The sequence below is a fragment of the Peromyscus leucopus genome, chromosome 4, assembly GCF_004664715.2.
Source record: "Peromyscus leucopus breed LL Stock chromosome 4, UCI_PerLeu_2.1, whole genome shotgun sequence".
Taxonomy (NCBI): Eukaryota; Metazoa; Chordata; class Mammalia; order Rodentia; family Cricetidae; genus Peromyscus; species Peromyscus leucopus.
The window spans coordinates 143,256,183-143,274,278 of record NC_051066.1 but is presented as its reverse complement, the minus strand read 5'-3'; the positions used below and the strand labels follow the sequence as shown (position 1 = coordinate 143,274,278).

The window sequence follows — 18,096 nt, the reverse complement described above, 5'->3', positions numbered from 1 at the left end:
TGAGAGCCAGATGGACCAAACAAGTAAAAAAGATACTTTCTGAGATCCAGCCTGGGTCTGCCTAATGGTCTTAGCAACAGCAGCTGAAACATGATCTGGAGATGACCTGGACCAATGAGAGGCAGCCATGTCACACCAGCTGATGCATATTCATCAGACCTCCCCCCAGGGTGGGGTGGAGGGTATATAAGGCTTGCCTCCTCCTAAATAAACTGAGCTTGTTGTTTCCACATTCTCCGGGAGTCTGCGTGGTTTGACTCTGAGCCTACTTGGCCCCCACCCCCAAAAGGAACAACAGCAAGGACCCTGCTACAAGTGAGATGCATATCCCTTTGGAAGAGTGTCTAACATGTTACACTTTTTTGTTCTAAATGGTGCCTGGGAACTATCTATGACTTTCAGTGTCTTAGTTGGGGTTTCTATTGCTGCGACCAAACACCATGCAAAAAGCAAGTTGGGGAGGAAAGGGTTTATTTGGCTTACATTTCTGGATCATAGTCCATCATTGGAGGAAGTCATAACAGGAACTCAAACAGGGCTGGATCCTGGAGGCAGGAGCTGATGCAGAGACCATGGAGAGGAGCTGCTTACTGCTTGCTTCCCATGGCTTACTAGGCCTTCTTTCTTATAGAACCCAGGACCACCTGCCCAGGTATGGCACCACCCACTATGGGCTGGGCCCTTCCCCATTGATCACTAATTGAGAAAATGCCTTACCCCTGGATCTCAAGGAAGCATTTCCTCAACTGAGGCTCTTTCCTCTCTGATGACTCTAGCTTGACACACAAAACCAACCAGTACGCACAGTTTATCCATCCCAGTCCCAAGTTTCAAAAAAAGCCCCTAGGGATGGGGTTCTGTGTTAGCAGCTTCCAGGCACCAAACATCCTATCGAGCCCATGACCTGTCATTCAAAACATTTAAAGCAAGCAACAACCATACTGTTTGGTTCCGTCTTGTAGAAGCTCCTGCTGCTGCTGCTGCTGCTGCTGCTGCTGCTGCTGCCATGCACAGGACCATGCCATTTCAGCACAGCAGCCCAGAACAGTAGGCCCAGCATCACTTCAGGGCTCATTAGAGATACAGACTGTCTGGTCCCATCTGAATGAATGAAACAATCTGCATGTGTGTGTTCTTGTGTATGTGCACCCATGTGCACCTGTGTGTGGAAGCTGGAGGCCTACATCAACTTTCTGCCTCAATCTCTCCACAGTATTTTTTTTTTGAAAGAGCATCTCTCATTCACCAGGAGCTCATCAATTTTGCTACATCGGCTGGACAGCAAGCCCTAGGGACCCTCCTGTCTGTGTCCCCAGCTCTGATGTTAAAGGTGCACTTGACTTTCAGCTTTCTACATGGTTCTGGGAATCAAACACGGGTCCTCATGTACGGGCAGCCAGTGCTTTATCCACTGAGCCACCTCCCCAACCCAGAATCTACATTTCCCTGTGATCCTTGGGTGGTTGATTTGTTTATTAAGAGCTTAGCAGGTTCTTCAGCATCCCTCTTATATTTTTCCCTGAAGACAGGGAGGCTAGAGAGGTCAGAGGGTTAGAAAAGAACCACATGTTCAACTTCGAATTTTGTGGAATTTAGTTTAGAAAATATTCTTGTGTCTTTAAAAATGAGTCAGAGCCAGGCAGCAGAGGCAGGCTGATCTCTGTGAGTTTGAGGCCAACCTGGGCTACAGAGTGAGTTCCAGGAAAGGTGCAAAGCTACACAGAGAAACATTGTCTCAAAAAGAAAGAGAGAAAGAAGGAAAGAAAAAGAAAGAAAGAAAGAAAGAAAGAAAGAAAGAAAGAAAGAAAGAAAGAAAGAAAGAAAGAAAGAAAGGAGGAAGGAAGGAAGGAAGGAAGGAAGAAAAAAGAAAGAAAAATAAATAAATAAATAAAATGAGTCAGAGCTTTCTGGTGATTTTAAGGCTTGTATTTTGTTGTGTGTATATGTATCTTGGGGCTGCTGGGGGAATGCTTCATAAATTGCTTTCTCAGATAGTAAACATCATATTCCCACCCTGAAGGGGTTAACTGACAGCCAAACCCTGCTCCCACACATCCACAGGAACAAAGGATGACAATCTACACAGCCAGGGGAGGCTGGAACATGATACACTACCCCATGACTTGAGGCTCTTTTCTTTGTGATTTTCTTTCCTGGTTTGGAACCTGAATTTCAACTGCAAGGAAGGCCACGGAGTGATACGATCACTGAGTACACACGGACCTTGGACCTTGATAAATGGTCAGCAAACCCTCCCCACTCCCGCAGCAGCTACCAGGCAACTGCTGGGGTCTGTGTGTGGCTGCTCTCCACACTCCAAATGTTAGCCACCAGAAACCAAACCACAGCATTTTCCAGGTGCTCTGTAAATGACTTCCAGTCTCTCAGTCCTGCTGGGACAGTGGTCAGAAAGCTTGTCAATGGCACCTCACTCCCACTGAATTAAACTCGAAAGCTGACTCCAAAGTTAGCTATGTCCAACACATACCTCCCAAACCTGCCACACTGGAACAATGTACTAATTTCCCAGAGTTAGCCAACAAGCGCTTATCAGGTTCAGTATCTCACAAAGTCTTGCACTAAATACAAGCTTAGACCATATCCATTTTAGATACCATAAAAGATGACGTCACTTCTCGATCGACAGAGCGATGAACATATATTTTTCCATTTTGTTGATCTTCTATAGAGAATAAACCGATCTCTGGAAATTCATCCACACCAGGTCCTCTGATTAAGTATATCAGTGACACATTATTTGACATATTATTGAACAGCTGGAAAGGAGGAAAATAGAAAAAAATTAAAGGAAACTGTTAATAAACCACGGTGATCTTCAAAAATCAGGGCTAAGAACTGAGGCATCTTTCAGGAATCTAAGCAAGCCATCATGCTTCTGAGGGGTTGTGCTAAGAAAGCAGAGATGTAGGAAAAAAGAGATTGGGCAGAAGCTGGAGAGGGGGCTCCATGGTTAAGAGAGTTCACTGTTCTTCCAGAAAACAAGAGTTTGCTTTCCAGTTCCCATACAGCTTGCAACTGCCTCTGGGGAGATCTGATATCTCTGGCCTCTGTAGACAAATGCACTAATGCACACAAACCTGTACAAGGACACATAGACACGTGTCATTACAAATAATAAAAATAAAATCTGTGACTGGAGAGCTGGCTCAGTGGTTAAGAGTGCTTACTCTTCTGTTCTTGCGGACGACCAGAGCACCCATTTCAGGAGGCTCACAACCAGCTGTAACTCCAGTTCCAGGGAGAGTCTATTCCTCTGGCATCCACAGACATCTACACTCTTATGCATGAATGCACTCGCGCATCCATATGGGGGTGCATGCATGCACACGCACACGCACACACACATAAAATAAAAATAATTCTTTTTTAAAAAATGAAATAAAGATATGGTTTGCATATTGAACTGGAATAGAGAAACTGGAAATAGCACAGATGTTTATGAGATTAGAACGAACCACACGCTGGGATGCCCATCCCATGGCCTCAGACACTGCTGCCCTCAAGAAGGTTGAGGATGTGTCCTGCCAGGAAAGTCTGGCAGCCACACCCTTAAATGAGAAAATCGAGTCACAGAATGGTACATGCTCTGTTATCTTGGTCCTTTAATACACATTCACATTCCTAAATCTGCATCAAAATGTCTGGAAGAACACATACCAGTTTGTTAATGTGGGCTTTCTCTTGAGAGAAAGAGAAAGAAAGGCCACACTAACTTTTCTTGGAGAGAAGTTATGAGCAGCCCTTGGTTGATTCTTATTCTTTTTTAAAATAAATAACTATATCATCATCATCATCTTTTGTGAGTGAGTGAGTGAGTGAGTGTGTGTGTGTGTGTGTGTGTGTGTATACACATGCCAGTGGAGATCAGAAGACAACTACCAGAAGCTAATTCTCTCTTTCATCTGCCTGGGTCCTGGGGATCACACTCAGGTCATCAGGCTTGGCAGCAAGCGTCTATATGCACTGAGCCATCTTGCCTTCACCCCAAGTAATAGAATTGTACAGGTGTGGACTACCATACCCTATAGCAATGTGGGCCTTTAAATAATCTCCCCCATAGTCAGGAATGAAATAAAAATTATAATGAATGCCTGCATGGGACCAGTGAAGCAGACCTGCATGTTAGAGTTATTCTCATTACAGTTACAGGGAGAAGCCACCAGCCCAAAGGTACACACTCAGATGGTCCCTAGAAATCAGGCATCAGAGTCCCAGCTCAATGTCCTGCCTGCTCATCTTCACTGCCTGGCCATACGTTAGGCAGGCACACAGCAAGGTAGCTGTCAGAGCCCTTCTAAAATAAGTGGTGTGACCCTGGGTTCTTTCCCTAAAGAGATAATCAATAAATGCCAGCAGGAATCCTTTCAAGACCCACTCTTCTGTCCTCAAAGGACATGCTGTTCCCAGAAGTCAGAGTATGTCCTTACCTCCCCAACAAGTTTGGGAAAGGGCCCTGGGTCTTCCTCTTCCAGTTCCAAGGTGGTGAGAACCCATCTTCTCTTAGATCGCCGTAGAGCCTGGTGGCTCTGTCCCTACAGGGCACAGGATGACAATGTCAGTGAAGATGGTGGTGAGGCTAGCAGACTGCATCTGTGGCATCTGAGCTTCACAGCTGGGCACAGAGCTGACTCAGCATGAGTATTCTGTCTCACACCCAGAGCAACCACCTGAGCTTGGCCATCGCAAGTGTCTGTCCTTTTAACAGCTGCTGTCATTCCTAAGAGTGAGGCACAGGCTACCCACTGATTTCAAAAGGTTTGTGAGATAACTTTAGGAGTTATGAATTCATGGCATTAAAGACCATTGTCTATCAGATATGAATGTGTGGCCTACAACAATAAGCCAATAGCCTAATGAAGAGAAAGTCATTCCCTTCATTAGTCTCTCAGTTTTCCTGAAATTATTGACAAAGTTTCCAATTTGTGCCAACAGGCTTTTAATTTTAATGTCTACTAGTTTCCCTTTTAACAAACACACACACACACACACACACACACACACACACACACACACACATATATATATATATATATATATATATATATATATATATATATATATGGACACATACACAGACAGAAGCCTCTGAACTGAACCATTCCATCCTGGAAGAAAGCTCATTAAACTCAGGAATTAAACGACTCTTAAGTCTCAGGAAATCCTTGAAACTTGCAGGATACACAAAGTCCTTTCCTGATTTCAAGGTTATATAAGCAGAAAGGAGTGCTAAGTAGAGAAGACCTTTCAACTAATCGAGCTGCCTATAAGTTGTACAGTGAGCTTCAGGGCTCTAACTTTCATGAGCCATCACCCATGCTGGGTGGGCTTTCAATGATAGCTGCCTTTGAGTCATCCTGTTTGTAAGTACTTCTAACCCATACTCTTTAAAGTAACTCCAATAAACTCATTGGTTCACCAAGCTGGACTTTGGTGGTATCATTACTTTGGGATGCCTGATGTTGGTTCCCTATTTGGGCTGCATAGACATTTGTTCTTGTTACCCCAGGAATAGTGTCATACAATATAAACACACACACACACACACACACACACACACACACACACACACACGTTGGGGAATTTGGTCTTCAAAAACTAATAGCCAGGACCATCTTAATAAGAACAGTTCTGAATACATAGAAGAGACTCTCAAAAAGATCAGGCCTGGAGAGTCTTCAGACTCTCACCTGAGATTCCAGCTCCCTTTTCCTGTCATTCCCCCCAATTGTGCCCTAGCTGAACACAGTCTTTGGGGGAGCTATAGCTTTTAGGACAGTGATTCTCAACCTGTGAGTTACAACCCCTTTGACAAACTTCTATCTCAAAAAAAATTTTACATTATGATTCATAACAGTAACAAAATTAGTTATGAAGTAGCAACAAGATAATTTTATGGTTAGAGGTCACCACAACATGAGGAACTAACTGTATTAGAGGGTCACAGCATTAGGAAGGTTGAGAACCACTGCTTAGAGGGTAGAAATTTAACTGAGGCAACTCAACCTTTGTTGCTCTGGAGAAGTTGTTACCCATGCTGGGGTAGGAGGATGTGATGCAGCCATTTGCGGATCATATACTTCCTGTCCATAAACCCAGTGAGCTAACTGGTTCACAGGGAGACTTGGGTAATGCCATTTCCTCGTTCTGTCACTGGTGCCCTAGCTGGTTAAGGAGACACTTGCCACATCTCCCCAAGAAAGTGAACTGAACTCAGGCAGTCTTAGATTTGGACTCTGACATCAGTTGTTTGCCGGGCGAGGGAATCCAGACAGAACCAACCCCATGGTTTATTTCTCCTCAGGTCCATTCCACAGCTGCCATCTGCTTCTGTCAAGATGAATTCTTCATTTTATTTGCCATAAAATTAATTTTTTAAATGATTTACTTGTAAAGTGAATGGATAGAAATAAGAACACTACAGGTTCTTGGTTAGTATGAGATGATAAGTAAAGTTCACAGTGGTGAGTGTCAGTCTGCCCACATTACAGCCTGAAAGGATCAGGCCTGGCACAATTTAATCTAATAAACAAGGAAGCAGTGAGGACAAGCCTGCAGGCTTGCACTGTTAGCTGGTTTCTGCTCTTCCCAGGCTTCTCACATATTAGTTGGACATGAAGGCCTCACTGGCCTCTTTAATTAGGACCGACTTCCAGTCCCACTAGTGTGATCATAACCATGAGCTTCTTATTGGAAGCTGTTAATGACTCTGGCCTTAAAAGCAAAAATGACACTAATTAGTGTCATTAATGAATGTCCTTAGTAGCATCCTACAGCAAATGCATGAAGTAGCACAAATACCTGGAAAGAACTTCTGCAGTTAGATTTTTGGTTCATGGTTCTAGGGATGGAACCCAGAGCCTCCTCCTGTGTTCTAGGCAAGCTCTGTACTGCTGAGCTACATCCCAGGCCTGTGCTTAGTATGGTGCTACGATGTCTTGCTCATTGCATTTCAATTTATAATCACCTTGTCCCTAATCATAGGGAAATGAACCAAAGGACTCTGGTGTGTCATTACCAATGGATGGGATGCTCAACCCTGAACAACTCATGTTCTGCCACTGAAGGAGACAGCGCTAACCTCAACTGGCCAGGGTCAGCACAAAGCCTGACATGTGTGTGTAGGAGTCAACACCAAATGTCAGCTGGCTATGGGACTTAATGGGGCTTTTCTGTGTCCTCTCCTGTTCCTTAATTTACAATAATTGGGAAAATAATAGAACTTTGTATTTTCACTGGTAATTCCTAGTGTGTGATTTATATTCTAACAGCCTTGCCCCTCCCCCCAAAAATCCATAAGCAAGACCACAGAAACACAAAAAAGACAAGTCCTGCAATGGAGTCCAAAGCTAACAGTAAACTAAAGTGTGTGTTTATTTGAGATAGAATCAGAGAAAGTGTGCACATGGGGAACATATGATAAAGCAAATGGGACAAAAATTTAACAATTGGTGAATTCTCATAAACGGTATTTTGACAGGCCAGTGAGATGGCTCAGAATGTAAAGGCGCTGGCTGCATAGGCCTTGGTGCTTATCACATGCACATGCATATGCACACATACACACAATTATAAAACTCAAAAGATGCACCCAGGCCTGAGGGTATAGAAGCAGGTCATGGCCGAAGGGGCCAGAGCAGAGGACACGTGTGTGGCGCTTACTAAAAGTTCTGCAGGGAACAGCAGTAATGCAGCTTTAATGGGCTGTCACTCATGCTGAAGTGGGCTTATTGGTGATACAACTGCCCCAGAGTCACCCATGCTCCTGTGGACAATCCCTCACCCACTTTGTTCCCGTAAGGAACTCCAGTAAGTTCACAGACTCGCTGAGCTGAGCTTGATCTGAATTAGTTGTTTGGATGTTGCCATCATTTTGTCCAAGAAGAAGCCATTTCTGTTCCCCTGGGGAAGTCATGGCAGTAATGAAAGCTCATTCAATTATATTCAGATTTCATGTCAGAGGTAATGGTTGGGACGAGTTCACTGTCAAGTTTTGGTGTAGTCTCAAAAGAGAAAACCCAGAGTTCCCTATTGAAAGTACTCAGATCATTCCGAATGCAAATATGTGGGAGGCCAGAATCTCTGCACATCCTTCCACTGAACAGCGTTCACAACCGATTAAACACAAATGCAGCAGGAGAACCCAGCTGTCTGCTGCGAAGCCAGACATTCAAATGACAAAGCACAAAGTACAAACAGCACCGCTCTTCTCATTAGGCAGAATTGAAAAATACAGTTATTTTGAGTAAAACTCTGTTATTCATCTTTGTGCGTGATGGGGTTATTGTTCTCTTTAGTGAATTAAACATGGTTAAGATTTGTCAGTTTTCATTTCTAACATGTTATCAGTAAATATAACTCATACAGTCTGAGTCTCCAGGACTTGAACCTAAGTCATGATCGTCATAGTCAGGGAACCCAGATTCCACCAGGTCACCAAGTGTGGCTGTATAGCACACATGGGATCTATCTTAATTCAGGATTATGTGGTGACACAGTGGCTTTGAAGTTTCACAGGAAATAAAGACACACTCTACATTTGTCCATTTGTGGTCGGCTACCTTCAAGGTAGTATGTGATATTACTGGGTCATTTTATGTCAAAGATAACTGTTTTATTTTATGATATTTTGTTTGTGTTCTGACAAATAAAGCTTGCCTGGAGGTCAGAGCTTGGAGCTAGCCAGTAGTTAACCATAGAGGCCAGGCAGTGGTGGCACACACCTTCAACCCCAGCACTTGGGAAGAGGAAGCAGGAAGATCAGGAGTCCAAAGTCACCCTGAACTACACAAGACTGAACCAGTCTAAAAGAGAAACAGAGGCAGGCGGTGGTGGTGCATGCATTTAATCCCAGCTCTAGGGATGTGCAGACAGGATCTCAGTCCACCATTCAGTCTGAAGATTCATAGAGTTAAGAAGTTTCTAGTAGCTGCTGCTCTGCTTCTCTGATCTTTCAGCTTTCACCCTCGATATCTGATTCCTGGTTTTTATTGTTAAGACTAATTAGGATTGAGCTGGGCAGTGGTGGCGCACACTTTTAATCCCAGCACTCGGGAGGCAGAGACAGGTGGATCTCTGTGAGTTCGAGGCTAGCATGGTCTACAAAGTGAGTTTCAGGAAAGGTGCAAAGCTACACAGAGAAACCCTGTCTCGAACCCCCCCCCCGAAAAAAAAGACTAATTAGGATTGAGCGTCTGATAACAATAGCATTTTTTCTGCCACAGACTATATTTCTATTTCTATCTATTTACCTAAAGGAAAAGAGTTGTTTGTGCATCACATGTATATATTCATGGCAAAAATATGTTGATTTTTTTTTTTACTCTTTGCTCTTTTGGGGGGCCTGCCACCCAGCTCCCAAATAAATCACATGAAGGCTTATTCTTTTTTATGAATGCCTGGCCTTAGCTTGACTTGTTTTTTGTCAGCTTTTCTTAACTTAAATTATCCCATCTACCTTTTGCCTCTGGGCTTTTATCTTTCTCTATTTTATTTACCTTTCTTTACTTCTTACTCTGTGGCTGGCTGTGTAGCTGGTTGGCTGGTCCCTGGAGTCCTCCTCCTCCTCTTTTTGCTCCTAGATCTCTCCTCGCTCAGATCTCTCCTTCTATATATATTCTCTCTGCCTGCCACAACGCCTATCCTTTCTCCTATCTAGCTATTGGCCATTCAGCTCTTTATTAGACCATCAGGTGTTTTAAACAGGCACAGTAACACAGCCTCACAGAGTTAAAGAAATGCAACATAAAAGAATGTAACACATCTTTGCACCATTAAACAAATGTTCCACAGCATAAACAGATGTAACACACCTTAAAATAATATTCTACAGCATATGTATGTGAAGAACAGGAATCCTCCTGCCTCTTGTTCCCTAGCCCTGGGATGACAGGTGTGCACTATGTGGAACTCAAGTCCTTATGTATACCCAGAAAGCATGTAGGTGGTGAGTGTACCCTGCCTCTAGTCCCAAAGAGAGAATTTTCAAAGTCTTTGACTTCCTAAACATTAAACCAGCATGTTAAATACACAGTGTAGGGGCTAGAGAGACTGTGGCTCAGCACTTACGAGCACTGGCTGCTCTTACAGAGGAGGACCTGATTTCCATTCCCAGCATCCAGGTGGTGGCTCACAATCATCTGTAACTCCAGTTACAGGGAATCCAACAGCTCCTCCTGACCTGCATCAGCACCAGGCACATGTGGTACATGGACATCCAGGCAAAACACCATATACAGAAAATAAAAACGATCTTAAAAAAATTTAAAGAAGAAATTGCAATTCTTGTAAATGAATGCAGAAATTGATTTTGCTTCTGTTCCAGGCTTTAGGGCATTGGCAAAGACTATGTGAAGTCTCTTGTCTCTCTCAAGTCCCTTAGTCTAAGACGGAGTCTTCAAGTAATTGTTCACTCTCTAGCTGTGTGGATTCATTCTGTCCTAACAGCACAAATGGGCCCAGCCAACAGGCAGGGAAAGCCAAGTGGATCTTCCAAGAGAGTTAAAAGTGGAAGGTTTATCCTTGGCCAGAGAGGTACCTGAAATCCACAGAGCAGCTCCTGTCGGTTTTCTCTTCTCTTTGTGCAGCCTCAGAACAGCTCATCTGCATGATGCAGGGAGACTCACAATCATCCCCTGCTGCTGAAATGACTCTGTAAGAGCGCCTATTACACCTCCATCCAGGACAATTGAGGCAGTTCCTCCAAAAAGGACACCACTCACAGCAATTTGCATAATGCTCTCCATGGTGATAGAACCATCCCCAAGCTGGCTTCCCCAGTTGCAGTCTACCCAGGCTGTTTTATCAGAGTGGCAGGCAGGCAAGCTCCACAGCCTCCACCCTACATGCCCTTTCACAGATGGGACTGGGCTTGGGCCAGGTCACCAGTGTCCTTCAGGCTTACCTGGTCAGGGGAGCCAAGATATTTTTTGAAACAAAAAATTTCAGGAAGAAAGAAAGAAACGAAGGAAGAAAGAACTAAGACCCTAAATAGGAAATATTCTTTCTGGAAATAATTGAAATAGATCAATTAATCTCTCTCTCTCTCTCTCTCTCTCTCTCTCTCTCTCTCTCTCTCTCTACCTATTTCTATCTCTTTGTCTCTCTATTCCTTCTTTCCTTCCTTCCTCCCTCCCTTCCTTCCTTCCTTTCTTTCCTTTTGACAGAATCTCATACAGCCTAACCTGGCTCAGTCTTGCTACATAGCCAAAGTTGGCCTCAAACTTCTAATCCTCCTATCTCCCTACACAATTTTAGGGATTAACTGTTGTTGACCATTGAAATGGCTGGTTTTGTGTGTCAACTTGACACAAGCTAGAGTCATGAGAGAAAGGAGCCTCAGTTGAAGAAATGCCTCCATTAGATCCAGCTATAAGGTATTTTCTCAGTTAGTGATCAATGTGGGAGGGTCCAGCCCATGGTGGGTGGTGCCATCCCTGTGCAGGTGGTCCTGAGTTCTACAAGAAAGCAGGCTGAGCAAGCATGAGGAGCAAGTAAGCAGCACCCCTCTATTGAGTTCCTGTCCTGACTTCCCTCAGTAATGAACAGTAATATATGGAAGCATAAGACTAATAAAATCTTTCCTCCCCAACTTGCTTTTTGGTCACAGAGTTTGGTAGCAGCAATAAAAACCCTGACTAAGACCATCATGCCCAGTTTATATGGTACTGGGGATTGAACTCTTGGCTTTGTGGGTGCTAGGCAAGCACTCTACCATCCCAAGTCCAGATATTTAAATTTTCAAATGTACAATTACAACTCAAGGAGGATTTGAGGTCCTAGAAATCAGCATTTTAAATTCCCATGGGACATTTCTGTACAGATTCCTTGGCCTTCCACCTGTACCTAGCTGCTGGGCTCTAGACTCAAAATCCAAGGCACCCCGAGGATGGAGTGTTCTGGCCTGCACTTTACAGTGTGGCAGTCACTGGCCCTAAGGACCTTACTGAATACTTGAAAGGTGGATCGTGCATCTATGGGATTGAATCTTAGATTAGACTTAAATGGAGGTTAGATTGCCACCTTGCACAGTGAAGACAGTCCTGAGGAACCCTGAAGCATAGCCTTATGGGCCCAGGCTTGAGTCCAAACCCTGTCCCTTTCTTCAACAGCTGCATGATGGCAGGCAAATGGTTTAACCTCCCTGAGTCTGAATCTCATCTTTGTGATAACACATAGTTGCATACTACTGTGTATGTGGACTCCTCACAGTAGTGCCCATCAGTGCTTTTGATGTGTAATGTATACAAAGCACTGAAGATCATCTAAGAAAGCTAGAGTAAGAGAGACCCTTCAGGTGTCGTGACAGGCCAGGAAATGAACTGTGAAGAGGTGAGAATGAAGACTCGGTTCAGACTGACTTCCTCAACCTGGATCAAACTTTAGGGAATCTGATGTCAGGCAGTTTATTGTCATAAATCTAAACACAATATAATTTTGAAAAAAGGTTCCCTTGTGTAATACAATCTCCAGTGATCAAGGAAGTGTAATTAAATTGAGACTCAACTCAGGGTACATGTCATTTCTTCCAAAAAGATGGGGTCTAGAGATAGACTACCTGTATTAGCTTAAGGGCCTAGGGAAGGTTCTGCCACTATTATTTGGTAATACAGATAGTGTAGAGGCCATTTGAGTTATTAGCCACCTCTGGTCCTGGGTGTGGGAGCTTGGGGGAGCCCCTGGCTGTACAGATAATATAAGTGTTGTTTAGATTACTAGCCACCTCCTGTCCTGGTTGTGGAGCTTGATATGCCTGGCCCAACAGATTATATAGACCACCAGGCTATTAATCACCTCCAATTCCAGCTTTCTGGATGGAAGAACAGGTTTTACATCTTTTCCTGTGTGCTTAGCATTCCTGGTTTCCCTGGAGATCTGTGGGTGCAAGGACCTTCATGCTCTCGACACTAGAAGAAAGGATATTGGATGTTTTCATCATTAAGAATGATAAAGAACGATAATGGATTGAGGTGATGGATGTTCCTCCTGATCTGACCATTCTGCAATGCACACAGCAATAGAATCATTATATGACACCCTGTAAGTACAACTTTATGTTTTTAATGTATCATCTCTCCACTATTTAATGTTTTAAAGTGCTAAAGGAGGCCAGAGAGATGGCTCAGCAGGTAAAGGTGCCAAGCCTGATGACCTACGCTTAACCCCTAGCACCCACGTGGTAGAAGGAGAGAACACATTCCTGAAAGTTATCCTCCAACTCCACAAACATGCCTAGGCATGCACAGGCCTGCTCACACGTGCGTGCACACACACACACACACACACACACACACACACACACACACACACACACACACACCAAACAAACAATATATGTAAAAAAAATGCTTCAAACAGGAAAGGCCAAGTATTTGCCTTTTCCCATGGAAGCCTCCAGGCAACCTTTATTTCCTCCTGTACCTCACAGTCAGTTTGGATTCAACTTAGCCAAAACTGACCCTTTTAGCTCATTTTCTCACAAAGCATCCCTTCTTCAGGACTCCCTAATTCAACAAAACATGGTCACCTGTTCACTCTCCAGGCCTTCCCCTTGCTCAGCTCCACAGCCAACCTCCATTTTCATTCCCAGGCTTCCTTGGGCCTTCCAGCCCTCTGTGCCCACCTCCAGGACTGATGGTCCCCACATTTCTATGAGAGACGCTGGAACATCCTCTGGAGCGACTACTCCTGTCCCTTCTCTCCCTCATTTCCCTTCTTATCCCTCTGCTGGGACTTGAATGGCACCACTAAACATGGATGCAGAAGTCCTAGCCCTAGTACCTGTGAAAAGGAAACTTCAGGTTTCATCAAGTTTCAATGAAGACTTCCAAGTGTGCCCTGATCAGTGACAGGAAGAGGAAGTAGACACCCAGGAAGAAGGCTGGCAATGACCCGGGCAGAGACTAGAGTAATGTGGCTGCGGGCCTTGTTAGCAGGAACAGGAAGCAGGTTCCTTCCAGAGGAACCAGGAAGAAGCTCTGAAGGATTCTACCAGAGGGGCCGTGGTCCTGCTCTCTGTGCAATTGCAGACACCAGGCCTCCAGAATGGTGACCACATGTTTCTCTTAGTTCAAGACACCCAGCTTGTAGCACATGCTTTTCCAACCCACTCTCTGTTTTAAAGCTGTGTGATCATTTGATAAAATGGTTCTCATCATATAGTAGCAGAAAGTCCCACTAGGAAGCCAGTGTTGTTAGGGCAGAATCGGGCTGCTCTTTCCCTGCATAGCCTGCCTCAGGTTCACCTCTGACAGCCCTAGTAGACCCTTCTGCAGCACCCCAACTCTCGTGTTCCTGGGTGAAGCCTCAATGACTTCAGTGGGCAGAGCATAGTTGATAGCAATGCTATGATGATGGTGATGATGATGAAGATGATGATTATTATTATTGTGTGTATGCATTCATGTAGGTACACATGTATGTCCACGTGGAAGACAGAGGTCAACATCAGATGTCTTTCTCAATTGCTTTCTACCTCATTGATCTGAACCAGATCCACCATTAGGCAAGGCTGGCAGCCAGCAAGCCCCAGGGATCTGTGTCTGCCTTCCCAGATGCGTACCTCCACACCTGACTGTCTATGTGGGAACTAAAGACCTGAACTCGGGTCCTCCTGCTTCTGTGGCAGGTGCTTAACTGACTGAGCCATCTCTCTAGCTTTATGATGTTTAAAGATCATATTTTTCAGAATTTTAAAGACAGTCCCAACCACAGGACAAGAAGATTTCCTCCTAGTCTAGTTTCGTTCTTTGAAAAATTCTCTCATCTCTGGCCTTTGAATCCTTCCCAGCCCAATCTGAGGTTTCTTGGGCTCTTGGGACTAGAAATGACCAACCAGGAGGACAGCTTGTCACTGGGTGACACTGAGTGTGGAACAAAGTCACAAGCCTACAGAACATAGTTTTGACTGTCATTTGGCTTCATGCCAGAGTCATGGAACTGTTGTTAACTGTTAGCCACTGTTGATGGGAAGTCAGTTTTTATAAGAGTGTAGCCCCTGGTAAGCTGACCATACCCAATGGGAGGCCACACATCCAAGAATATTTGGACAGCACAAATTCTTCTTCTTCTTTTCTGTACACAGATCTGGGTGGGTAGAGAAGAGGAGGCAGATATAGGAAGAGTGGAGGAAGGGTGAATGTGATCAAAATGCACATGAACTTCTCAGAGCTTTAGAAAAAGAATGGCAGAGCTGGGTGGTGGGGTCTCAGAGGGAAACCAGTACGCACACACCTCCCCAGCAGAAGAGCACCGGTTGTTGGTGTGGGGATCAGGCATGGGGTGAGTATGCCTGTCCAAGACACTTGCAAACAGAATTTGGAGGAATCTTGAAGGCATGGAGGGGTTGCATTTTTCCTACAGCCAGTCCTGCACCTTCTGAGCATATAGTTCTTCACCAAGGGAAAGGCCCTACATCGTCGTTGCTAAAAACTACAGATTCCTCAGAACCCCCTCCCTCTAAGTTGTCCTAATTCCTTGGAGTCTGCTAAACCCCTTCAGACAAACACTGAGGTATAATCCATAGGAGGATCCCACTTTCCTGCCATCCTTACCTGCCATGGAGGTTAATTAACCATTCGGGCACTGTGCTAACACAACAGAGAGGGGATATTGCCATTTCCTTGAGAGACTAGTTGAGGGCAGGTGCAGGTGTGAGGGAAGGGTGGAGATGGGATTTCATTTGCAATATACTCAAATCCAGGCTAACATGGGGTAATAAGACAGGGTTCTATGAAAAAACACAGATGAGATGAATGCACTGATTAAAAGCTCGACTCCTGACGTGGCAAAATATAACCAAGGTCATTCTCCTGACTCCAAGCAACTGGCACCAGGCAAGGCATCCACTTTCAAAAATGGGTCTCTGCTCGAGTGTGAGTTTGCCGAGACAGGACCCCTACTGCATTTGCTGTTGTGTTCAGGGTCCATCCAAGTGTCTGGCCCAGCAGACATCTAACTAGAGATTGAATGAACATAGCCCACTGCCTCAGTGGTTAGGAACACAGAGAGAGTGCTGGAGACACCACTGGCCAAGCAGAGCCTCCGTGGAGTCCCCTCCCTCACGGCCATGGCCACCGAGTCAGTGAAGCACAGGTTGTAGCTTTATTGGCAAGTAAAGGAAACACAGTATCAAGGCTTTTGTTTTTGTTTGACGTCCTGACCACCATCTGCACTGCTGGAACAATCAACCCAAACCCTGGTTTTCAAATCTCGAGGATGAGGTGGACTTGGACTGAACGGAGGATCCATATCAGCTTAGACCAGACCCCTCTGGAAGTGACTGGCCTTGGTTGTTACTTAAGCATCTGAATTCAGACCCCAGAGTGTGTAATCCCAACTATGTCTACTGCCTCATCTCTGTGTGTCTGTGTTCTCTGGCTCTCTCTCTCTCTCTCTCTGTGTGTGTGTGTGTGTGTGTGTGTGTGTGTGTGTATGCGCGTGCGTGTGCACACACACGCACATGCATGAGTGGTGTCCGTCTCTCTCTTTCTCTGTGTGTGTATGTGTGGGAGGGTGTCTGTCCTTTGTGTATGGTGTCTCTGTCTCTGGTATGTGTGATTCAATTAGAGTGTGAAGCGAACTTGGGAGGGGCACTAGGATACAGGTGACATGAAATCAGAAGGAGGCTTGTGTGGAGGGAGGGAAAGACTGTAGAAGGGGAGCCAGGGATGAATAAGAACAGAGCACACATGTACATGCCATGATGAAACCAATCTCTTCATATGCTAACTTAAAACATTAAGTTTTTTAAAAAAGAAGACTCAATTTTCTCTCCCTACTAACTGAAAGGAAGCCCAGAAGGTTACACCCAACAACCACATGTAAAACAGACTGCCATTGGAACACAGGACACTGGCTGCCCACTGGAACACAGGACACTGGCTGCCCACTGGAACACAGGACACTGGCTGCCCACTGGAACACAGGACACTGGCTGCCCACTGAACACAGGACACTGGCTGCCCACTGAACACAGGACACTGGCTGCCCACTGGAACACAGGACACTGGCTGCTGGCTGCCCACTGAACACAGGACACTGACTGCACTGGAACACAGGACACTGGCTGCTGGCTGCCCACTGGAACACAGGACACTGGCTGCCCACTGGAACACAGGACACTGGCTGCTGGCTGCCCACTGAACACAGGACACTGGCTGCTGGCTGCCCACTGAACACAGGACACTGGCTGCCCACTGGTGGTCCCTGTTTTTCTCATCCTGTTTGCAGTGGGGTTATTTCATGCCCCCACTGTTTGCTCCAGTTGTCTTTAATACACACTGCTGAATTTCCTCAGTCCCTTTGAAGCGGGGGTAGAAGTATTGTTAGGAGTTTGTATTGACACAAGCTAACCTGTGTGTGTTTCATAAATTGGTATCAAGTCCCTCAGCTGCTCCCTACTTCCTCATAAGATGTGGATCTCAATCTCACATTTATCTAAATTCTGGAGCTCCATGTGTCTATATTATTCTAAAGATGGACATCCCCCTGCTTCAGCTGAATGCCTGCTTCTTACCAGGTTCAGTTGGATTATGCTCAGTTATCCTGCCAAGTTCCCACCTGTGCAACACGCAGTTCCCAGCTCCCACCCAGCTCACCTGCAAGAGCGACAGCAGCAGCAGCCAGGTGCAGCCTCTTATGTCCATGTCTGGGTGGCCACTGGACAGTCCTTGGAGGCTGGTGGCCTCAGCAGGAGCCAGACACCTGCTTTCCAGCCAGTGACATCTCTTCTAGTTACTCTCTTGAGTCCTTGGGCCCGGACACTTCACCCCAGCCTCTGCCCGGCTTGCGTTTGTCGGAACAGGTGGGCTGATGGGTAAGGTGTAACCTCATCTGTGGCCAGCAGCGTCCAGGGGAGTGAGTGCTCAGATACCAAACTCCAGTCATGTGTGTACACAGAAAACTGGCTAGGTATTCAACCTTGGGGATTATAGCTCAGCCAGAAGAAAGATAGCCAGCACCTACAGGAAAACGGGGTTTGTTTCTTTGTTTCTTGCTTGGTTTTTAGTTTCTAAATACAAGTCCAATAATCCCTCTATAGTAGGGCAATTAATGGTTCTTACAAACACTCAAAACTGG

General features: G+C 45.2%; 1 protein-coding gene across 1 annotated transcript in view; it reads right to left on the bottom strand.

Annotated features, from left to right (window-relative positions):
• Positions 1-17,663, bottom strand: part of Cdh26 (cadherin 26) — a 53,697-nt gene extending 36,034 nt beyond the window's left edge. Inside the window, 4 exon segments of the mRNA XM_037204464.1 lie at positions 2,616-2,777; positions 4,449-4,553; positions 16,882-17,097; positions 17,616-17,663. Coding sequence (XP_037060359.1) covers positions 2,616-2,777; positions 4,449-4,553; positions 16,882-17,097; positions 17,616-17,663 — 531 coding nt within the window.
• Positions 17,664-18,096: the final 433 nt, after the last annotated feature.